At 34.4% G+C, this 10,425-nt stretch overlaps 1 protein-coding gene across 1 annotated transcript; it reads left to right on the plus strand.

Annotated features, from left to right (window-relative positions):
• The first annotated feature begins 3,878 nt into the window (after positions 1-3,878).
• Positions 3,879-7,906, plus strand: LOC102606295 (probable zinc metallopeptidase EGY3, chloroplastic). Its single transcript, XM_006346219.2, has 6 exons — positions 3,879-4,687; positions 5,153-5,350; positions 5,868-6,092; positions 6,646-6,884; positions 7,158-7,312; positions 7,465-7,906. The coding sequence occupies exons 1-6, from the start codon at positions 4,100-4,102 to the stop codon at positions 7,818-7,820; spliced, it is 1,761 nt and encodes a 586-aa protein (XP_006346281.1). The 5' UTR covers positions 3,879-4,099; the 3' UTR covers positions 7,821-7,906.
• Positions 7,907-10,425: the final 2,519 nt, after the last annotated feature.

Consider the following 10,425-nt stretch of genomic DNA (forward strand, 5'->3'; position numbering starts at 1 on the left):
TCTCCCTTGTTCCTTTTTTTAAAATACACTATATTAAGTGTATTTATTATATTTTTATTTTGTCTATATGTATTTGAAACTTGAAACACTTAGATTTTAAAAAGTTAAAATATTATTAAAGAATCTTTGCAAAGACGAGATTTTATCATTGCCAGTGTTTTAAAAAAAAGATGGGGGCGTGAGGCGAGACGTTTTATGCAATACGGGGCGAGGCGTAAGCCCCGAGACACAGGGAGTAAGTCTTATGGATCTACGAGGCGTAGTCGCATGTATATTCAATTTTATAATTTTATCATTAAAAAGAAAGTAAAAGTAAAAACTTTCAATTATTTTACAAATAAATTTTATTAAATTTTACATTTGCGCCCCAGTGCATTTTTGGTACGCCTTGCCCCGAGACTCGCCCAAAAAATGTTTTTGAAAACACTGATCATTACTCTATCTATTTTCATTTTTAATGATCGCATTAGCAAATTCAGTAAAAGATGCTATACATTTCAAAAAATAGGAAATATGTGTTTACTACAGTCTACATATAATGTTACTAATTGGGGAGAAGAATAAAGGAGGAGGATATCACTACCTCTCCCACGAAAAAAAGTGTGACAATATTAGGATCCCTATTTATGTAAAACTGAATAAAAATATCTTCATAATTTGGTTATGAAATGTATGAACAAAAATATCTTTGGATAATAGATTGATTTTAAAATATCTTTGTCATTAATAGTTTGGTCTAAAAATACTCTAATGTTAAGTAATTATTCAAAAAATGTCCTTTTCTATATACCTACAATCGTTAATCATTATTTATGTGAAAATTAATGATGAGATTGTTGTGATCTTATATATATGACTCAAAAAGTACATGAAATTATTATATTTTAACTGTTAAAATAAAATTAAGAAAATAAGATTATTTACAAATAAAAACTGAGTTCTTTAAAAGTAATATTTTTATTACCGATGGAATATATGTTTTTTAAAAAGGAAAAAGATACTAATATATTTACTAGGAGAAGTATATTTTTTACCCAATAAATATTTCTTGATCATACTATTAACAGAGCTGTTTCTGATCAAATTATGTATTTTTGCTTAATTCACATTTATTATTAAGGTTGGAAAAGGAAATAATTTGATTAGGCAGTTATAATTTTTGTCAGAATCCGAATAGGATTAGGTCATGAATTACCGCACAAATATTGGTTTCCGAATGTTAATTGAAGTAGAATTGTGGATGCATTATCATAAATACAGCCCAAAACACAATTACTAGTCATTATATTGTATTTCAGTTTCAGCAGCAATGGAGCACACAACTCTTGATGTTAACAGAGAAGGTTTAATGTGCGTAGCTTTTCAGGACAAGTGGAGCTTTTTTCTTGATAATTTTTCGCATCAATGTTTTATTTGGAGCCAGAAATACCACATCAAAATTCAACTTCCTCCAATTCCTGACTTCAAATACTTCGTTAAGACGAAATTATTGAAGTGTATCCTCATTCCCTCTATTACTCATAATACTCAAAGCTTACACACCGATCACAAAAAAAGAAGAAACAAAAATCCGCGATTGAATGGTTACCTCTGCACTGTTTTCGTATTTTTGAAAAGAGAGTTATGTTTTCTAGTTTGTCGCCCTCCTCTGTACGCCCAATGGGAAGCTATAGAATTCGGCAGGAATTGGACGTCTAGATTGTGTGATGCTGTTGAATTCCTCAACGGCAAGTGTATATACACTATATGTATGAATGGTAAACTAGGCATCATAGAAGATGGACCGAAGATAACCATGACTGCTCCGTATTTGTTGTCCACAGTACCTACCGATAAAATTGCTATGTATAAGAGGAGACAATTGGTTTCTTACCAGAACCAATTGCTTCTGGTTCAACAAAAAATGGGCTCACCTTCTGTTATTGAGGTGTGGAATGTGGACTTGACCACCAAACAATTCAGCAGAATGTTCGACTTGAATGGGATGTATATCTTTTTAAGCAGAGGATATTCCTCAGCAATATACGCGCCTGATCAAGGAAACTGTGTCTATTTTACTGAGGATGATTATGATCACTGCATAAGTAAAAGGGAAGAATTACATGCCTTCGATTTTAAGGATCAAAGTATATTCGTGTCGCCCCAGGAGAACATTTGTATCCATAACGCTTATAATTCAGTTCCTTCATTGATGTAAGCATCGAATCAATTCCTGTTTTTTTCTTTCAATTGTTGCTGGTTTGGTTTAATTGATTTGTGATAATTTGTCATTTTCAATTCAGGCCGGGGATATTCAAAACACAACAGAATGCTGGAGACGACGATTTGAAAGATAAGTCAGATGAATTAACTCAGGTTAATTGGCGCAACACTAAGGAGCAAATAGTTCAGCCCAATAATAATAACATCTGTGACCTACTTCCTTTGGACCTTCAAGTGGAAATTTCCCGATACTTACTTATTCAAGACGCGCACTCTTACATGAATTTCCGTACTGTGTCTAAATCATGGAAATCACTTGCTCCACGCATGTGCTGGAAGGTTGATGTGAATAGTACTTATTCTTCTGGATCGTCCCTTCAAGATTGTGTTTGGCTTCTGAGTATAAACCAAGAAGATGGTTTGTGCACCTTGTATAATCCATTTACTAACTTGACTTGTTTTATGAACAACAATGAGTTAGCAGGATGTGAAATCCGTTATTCAAAAGATGGAGTACTTCTTGTTTCTAGAGGTCCAAGATCACTCTTCTTCGTCGAGCCTTTCAGCAAACGAATAATACAACTTCCAGATCGAACTGAAGATTACTGTTGTGACACTTTGTCATTCTCAGCTTCACCATTTGATTCGCCAAACTGGATAATCATTGGAATAGTCAGTTTGGACAAATATCGCATTAGGATTTCATATTTGAGAGCAGGGGATGACATTTGGACTAGTATGATAATGAACAATGAAGGAATACCTTTTCTACTTTCATGTTCTAGTCCTGTCTACTCAGGTCATGAATTCTTCGTCATAGGCCAGAATGGCAATGTAGGTGTATTTGGTTTCCTTCCTGGCGTGCACGCCAATTGGCAGATCAAACTTATTGCTCATCTATACAAATCCTGCCTTCCTTCTGTTGTTTGCCGTAACTTCTTGGTCAAGTGTGATGAGCAAAATTTACTCTACTCAGTGATCGTTGGCGGTCAGACACAAGAGCATGTTCGTGTTTATCAACTCAATGTTGTGCAAAATACGGTTAAGTTAGTAAAAGAGTTCAAAACATGGCTTATTTTCATCAGTGAAGCCTCATCTTTTTTCATGCATAGCACAAAATTAGCAGGACTCGATGATGCACTTATTTTTCCCAAATTCAACAGTAATGGTGATTACATTCACTACTCTTTCAAGGATGGTAGATTTAAAGCAGGGAAAGAGAAGTGCGACAATATTTGTAGCAGGAAAGAACTTTTAGGCCGTGTATGGATTCATAATAAATATTTAGTTCCTCATGCTTTATACGAAAATTGATCTCTATATACACAGTAGAAAGGGGTAAATTTTTCATAGGGATGTATATACTTCTTTTTGTTGGCTTCAACAGAATTTGTTTTATTATGTTGAATAAAAGTATGGTTTCTATTTTTCAATGCGTCTTCTCTCCGGATATACACTTATAAAAATATAAATATGATTATAAAAATCAAAGCTAAGTTATTTTCGATTAGACCTCTTGAGAAGAAGTGTAAAATTCATACCCTGCCACTTGTCCTCTTTTCTTTTGCCTTCAGTATATCCGAATGCTGATGTGACTGAGCTCAAATTTATTTGGACTTGTAGGAATTATATCAAGCACAATATATAATCCAATCTCACTACACCACAAAAATTTCTGCATCTTATTATTATCCAAAAATATCACTGTGGGGTTCCAATTTTTCAATTTCATTGTCACCTTCTGTAGAACACAGTGCACCTGTACTTGTTCTCCAACTTTCTAGATGTCTCTCTTTCACATTCCACTCGAAATCTGCTCTTCCTTAAATGGATTCCACAATGTTTTTCCATTTCCAAGAACTCAATTTCAGTTCAGAGCATTTTTCATCACACCCACATGGCAACTCTTTCTGCTACTTCATCTTCTTCTTCTTCTTGGTCCCTCAAAAACAGGAGGCCGCATTACCTACCTCCTATTTCTTCAATTTCCAAAAACCCAATTTGCCGAAATACCCTCTTCTCGTTTTCCTCGTACAACCCAAAAAGATTGAATCTTTATGTTCCTTACAAAAAAAGATTGAATTTTTATGTTAAAGCTGCCGAAGAAGATGAACCCTCATCTTCTTCTTCTGTGGCTGTAGCTTCAGAAGAAAATGATTCTCCAAAGAATGATGCTCATATTCAAGAGGGTGAGAGTGGTGCTCAGCATGAGACTGAGTCTGAGAGGATAGAGAGGGAGAAACAGCAAGAAATGGATTGGAAAACAGATGAGGAATTCAAGAAGTTTATGGGGAATCCCTCAATTGAGGCTGCTATAAAACTTGAGAAAAAGAGAGCTGATAGGAAGCTGAAAGAGCTTGATAGTGAAACCACTAGCAACCCACTTGTGGGCTTCTTTAAAAATTTGGTTCGTGTTAGTTTGTCCAAAGAGAAAGAGAGGTTGGAAAAAGCAGAAGAAGCTTTTGTAGCTCTTGATCTTAATAAGGTAATTTTCTGTTTAAATGGTGTAGTCCATTCTTTTCTTCGGACCTTATACGTAGAGGCGAATCCAAATTTTAAAGTCAGTTTGTTCAGAGTTGGTGCGGCCTAATTTTTGAAAAACACTTTTTGCATGTGTTAAGCAGTTGTTGTTGTTGTATAAAATCAGTCTAATAACTACAACAACACATCATGTGTAGTCCCATAAGTCATAAGTGGGGTCCCAAGTGAGGCCTGGGTAGGGTAGGATGTTGGCAGACCTTACCCTAGAGGTAGAAAAGTTGTTTCCGATAGCCTAGATTCAAATATAATATGAGTCTAAGATGAACTTAAATGGAGCTGCTTATTCAGTGAGGACTAATTGTGCTTGTATACATGGTTAGGCTGTTATGTTGTACTTGTTAATAGCTACTTGATTGTCTTAGAGATCTATTCTCTGTATCTTGATGTTTGTATAAATTTTCTTTGGCAGCTAAGGAATTGCTTTGGCTTTGATACGTTCTTCACGACTGATGTGAGGAGATTTGGAGATGGGGGGATTTTCATTGGGAACTTGAGGAGGCCTATTGATGAAGTAATACCCAAATTGGAGAAGAAGTTATCAGAGGCTGCTGGACGGGAGGTCGTCTTGTGGTTTATGGAGGAAAAGACAAATGATATTGTAAAGCAGGTATGCTTTAAATGTTTAAAAGATAATTATGACTGTTTCATTATGCACTATTAGCTTAAGGTTTTTGTGAATGGACTACATTATGATTAGTTGAGGATGTTTGTTACTTGGTTTAAGGAAGTTGTGAAGTTATCAGCAGGAATTTGCAACTATTGCAACATACGTAACGCCAAATTTCACTTTAGTGCTTTTGATTTTTTACATGTTGTATTGATTTCGGAGAATTCATCTACTTTAGGAAGGAGGATACTGATGTAGGTGAAGAGCTCAACCTAATGGAGTCCAGAAAAATGAAAAAGAAATGGTGTAGTTGATATGTTAGAAGAATAATTCTCTGTAATGAACCTCCTAATTAATTCCATTCATTACAGTATATATTCTTTGATAGTCGCATGAGATTCATTTATTTGTGTGGGCAAAAGACTAACTTGTGTCATTTCAGACGATTTTAGTGAATATTCCATTTGGTTGCCTGTGTAAATGACAAATATTGTCGATGTTCTTTTTTCATTCTCAGGCTTGTGTGGTACAACCCAAGTCAGAGATGGATCTTGAATTTGAATCAACCAAATTAAGTACTCCTTGGGGATACATCAGTGCTGTATCTTTGGCCGTAACAACTTTTGGCACTATAGCTTTGACCAGTGGTTTCTTCCTTAAGCCTGATGCTACGATTGATGATTACTTGGCCAATGTTGTACCCCTTTTTGGTGGCTTCTTGACCATTTTGGGAGTTTCAGAGGTATGCATTGTATTTCTCCATTAAATCGTGTGAGTTGATGGCTAAATCTCAAGAAAACTTTAAATCAAATCTCAAGTTTGTTTTTTGTTAATGTCATAGGTTTGTAATATTTGGTTTCTTAGAAATTCTTTTTGCCATGTAAATGATTTTTTCTACTAAAGTCTCATTTCAGCTATTGGTACAACATAAGGATCAACATAACTTTTGACCTTTAGATAACACTCAAGCATGAAGTAAGTGTAAGTTATGCGGTGTGTGTCGTACTATTGGATTGACATGATGTGTTGCGAGTAAATTCAGAATTTTTATATTATAGATATTTATATGCTGAATATGAGAAACTGGTTTATTACAAAAATGGCTGATTAGTGATTACACAGATCTAATATCGATGCAACTTACCACTTGGCTTATTTGTAGCTATTTGTGGTCGCATTTTATATTTCCGAGCTTGTAGCCTTTACAACTTCATACTATGATGTAATTGATTTATATCATGATGTGCAAGTCTGTGTTTTGCTTAATAATTACTATGTTTCTTGATGCATGGCAGGTAACCACAAGAGTAACTGCTGCGCGCTATGGTGTCAAACTTAGTCCATCTTTTCTTGTTCCGTCCAATTGGACTGGGTGCCTGGGTGTTATGAATAACTACGAGTCCCTGCTACCAAATAAAAAGGCTCTATTTGATATTCCAGTTGCTCGTACAGCAAGTGCATACTTGACATCGCTAATACTTGCAGTTGCTGCTTTTGTGGCTGATGGAAGCTTTAATGGAGGCGACAATGCATTGTAAGTGATTAATATTGCCTTGCCTTAAAATGGTGCATTGCACTAGAGTAATTTTGTATCCCATATACACTTACATACGGAATGCAAATTTTGGTTACTTGCATTGCTTAACGATCAAATTCGATATGCCATTATGAGAATTTTTTAAGTATATCGTACTTGTCTCCTTCCCGCCTAACCTCTTCAACGTGGATTTTATTAATTTGATTGTCCTGTTTCTTCTGCAGTTTTTTCTATATTACTTCTGCTTATTGTCCTCTATTCTTTTTTCAGGTACATAAGACCTCAGTTCTTTTATAACAATCCGTTGTTCTCCTTCATTCAATACGTTGTTGGACCATATACTGATGATCTTGGGAATGTGCTGCCTTATGCTGTTGAAGGTGTGGGAGTTCCTGTTGATCCCCTTGCTTTTGCTGGACTTTTAGGTGAGTTTCTCAAAAAAATAAAAAAAATTGTGCTGACTTCTTTCAGCAATTTATTGTGTGATCTGAAAGCATTTGATTACATTTAAACTGTTGAGAATGAATTGGCACCACAACATCTGCTCACTTCATTGTGGTCATCGCTTCTTTTGCAGGTATGGTTGTTACATCTTTAAACCTGTTACCATGTGGAAGACTAGAAGGTGGGCGCATTGCACAAGCTATGTTTGGCAGGAGCACAGCTACATTGCTATCTTTCGCGACTTCCCTATTGCTAGGAATAGGTGGTCTAAGTGGAAGCGTGCTATGTCTGGCATGGGGACTGTTTGCAACTTTCTTCCGCGGAGGAGAGGAAGTCCCAGCACAAGACGAGATCACCCCACTTGGAAATGAGAGATTTGCTTGGGGTTGTGTACTCTTCTTGATGTGTTTCCTAACACTTTTCCCTAACCTTGGTGGCACATTCTCTAGTTCATTTTTTGGTGATCCATACTTCCGCGGTACTCTGTAATTTATAGTGTTGACTTGTACCAAATGTATATAAAGTTCTATTTTTTTGTTTGCTAAGATCAGTTAAGTTGTTCTCTCTTTACTATATATTGAAGGTATAAATGCATTTTCTCTTTTTTCTTAATTTATACCATCGATCAAAGAAAGTCACGGCCATCCAAAAAAGAAAAGTCGAAACAATAAAGTTGGATATTCTTGCTTCTTTCAAAATTTCCAACTACTACTAATTAATTAAGTATTATTAATCCGTTTCCAGAAGGATTAATAACCTATTGTCCTATTGGTACTCCTAAATTAATCGCTACAGATTTTCATTCACGTAATACTTTGATAGCTAGAAAAGAATAACTTGGCTAGGTGTGGCAAACATGTTTGTACCAAATTTGGACGGATCAAAGTGGATTAAATTAAATTAAGTAAAAATTTCAATGTGTCTCGAATCAAAATGAATTGAATAGAGTTAATGAATCAAATAACAAGCTGTAACTTAATCAGTTGGAAAATATTAACCGGATTTTATGATCCATTTAGACAAATTTTGCCACCCTAATTGAACTGGTGTAATGATCAAAACCATTTGTGGTGGTAGGCCTTGAAAGTTGTAAGTTTCTTGACAAAGAAAAGGGAAATGGAAACAAGGATGATAGTGAAATGGTAAGTACTTTTCCATTCTTAATCAACAATCTTAGATTCGAGTCTCCTTTGTATGCCGTCATTTTTGGTAAAATGTAGGACTTTCCAACGCGAATCCAAATTTAATCGAACTCCAATTATTATTATTTTGATCTTAGTCAAAATTATTGGCAAAGGAAAGATGGTTCATTGATCGATCATGTTGGAAAAGGCTAGAGCATTATGAATTATCATGATTTTGGTGAATGCTAATCCAGCTAGCATACATGTAGAATGATTGGGACAACGTTCTTTGCATCCATGCTATAACATATATACATGATTTTATTTTTATTTTTTAATTTAAAGCATATATACATGATATATTAGCATATTGATCTAAGTAACGACATTTAAGCAAAAAATTATCCTATTAACCAAAACAACGACAATAATTAAAAAAACCAAAATAATTTCTTTTACTATTTTCTTGTTTTGTTGTTTGTTTTTGTTCTTACTTTCTGTTTAAAGTTTTAACCCAAAAATGAAAAAGAAAAACAAAAAGATGCTTCATTGATATAATGTTGGAAAAGGCTGTAGCCTAGTGTCCGGCATATAATGATGCTGGAGATAAAACTAAAAATAGTACTCCCTCCGTTCCTATTTACTTGTCCATATTTCCTTTTTTAGTTGTCCCTATTTAGTTGTCTATTTTGACAAATCAAGAAAGGACAACAAATTTTTTCCTATTATACCCTTATTTACACTTCTTGAAAATTATAAAAGTGTATGTTGTTTCCCTCCAATTTATTTCACTTGAATTCAAATAAGTGGTTGTAATTTTGAAGTGAAAAGTTGTCATAAAGGTAAAATTGTAACTTCACTGTGCTAATCATTGTTGCCTTAATCTGTGTGCCATTTCTAAAGTGGACAACTAAAAAGGGACGGAGGGAGTAAATACAAAAAATTAAAATTCTAGCCAACTACTTTCAGATTGATAAAAATAAAATAACTAAATAACTAGACTACAATAATAAATAAGAAAAATACAGAATTGCGTGATTTTGGGTTTGCATAAGCTACATTTGACAATTAATGTGATTTTTGAAAAATACAGAATTATGTGACATTCGCTGTAGCATTTTTCTTTCTACAGTAGTAGGTATCCAATTTTTCTATTTCTGTCCTTAATGATACCATGATATTATAATAATAATAATAATAATAATAATAATGTGTTGGTATCATTGAGGAATTAGTTGCTTCTACATGAATGAATGCAAGAAACCTTAATGATACCATAACACCATTACAATATATGTATATACTATAATGATATAATTAATAATTGAGTAGTACTGTGAATAAATGAAAGAAGGAAACCTTAGTACTACTAAAACAATATATTCACATACTTCGATGGTATCATACATGATCTGATCTGCATTCCCTCCCATCTAGTGGCTTAAACGGTGCCATCAGAATGCTGGAGTGATAATTGTTATTGTAGGAGAAATCACATAAAGGTAAGAACTAATCCCAATGGCCCCCAAAATCAATTATACACACTCTCAACATATCTTCTAATACTTGAATAGTCATCTCTAACTGAAATGAAGTGCACTAATTTAGTCAACCTGTCAACAATGACCCAAAATCGAATCATACTTCCCAAGGTCTTATGTAGTCCCACTATGAAATTCATAACTATCCTTTCCCACTAATCATTGTTGCCTTAATCTGTGTGCCATTTCTAAAGTGGACAACTAAAAAGGGACGGAGGGAGTAGTAATATATAGGAGTATCCAACATAAATGGAGCAATAATGAACGGTACGATTTTCTTGGTGCAACACAGCAAATATATACAGTAAAATATTATTAAAACAGAATACAATAGTTAAAGTAGCTAGCACAAATTAGTCCAGTCATCTTTAGGGTGTGTTTGGTATGAAGGAAAATGTTTTCCATGGAAAATGTTTTCCTAGAAAATGT

This window comes from Solanum tuberosum, unplaced genomic scaffold, assembly GCF_000226075.1.
Source record: "Solanum tuberosum cultivar DM 1-3 516 R44 unplaced genomic scaffold, SolTub_3.0 scf00073, whole genome shotgun sequence".
Lineage (NCBI taxonomy): Eukaryota > Viridiplantae > Streptophyta > Magnoliopsida > Solanales > Solanaceae > Solanum > Solanum tuberosum.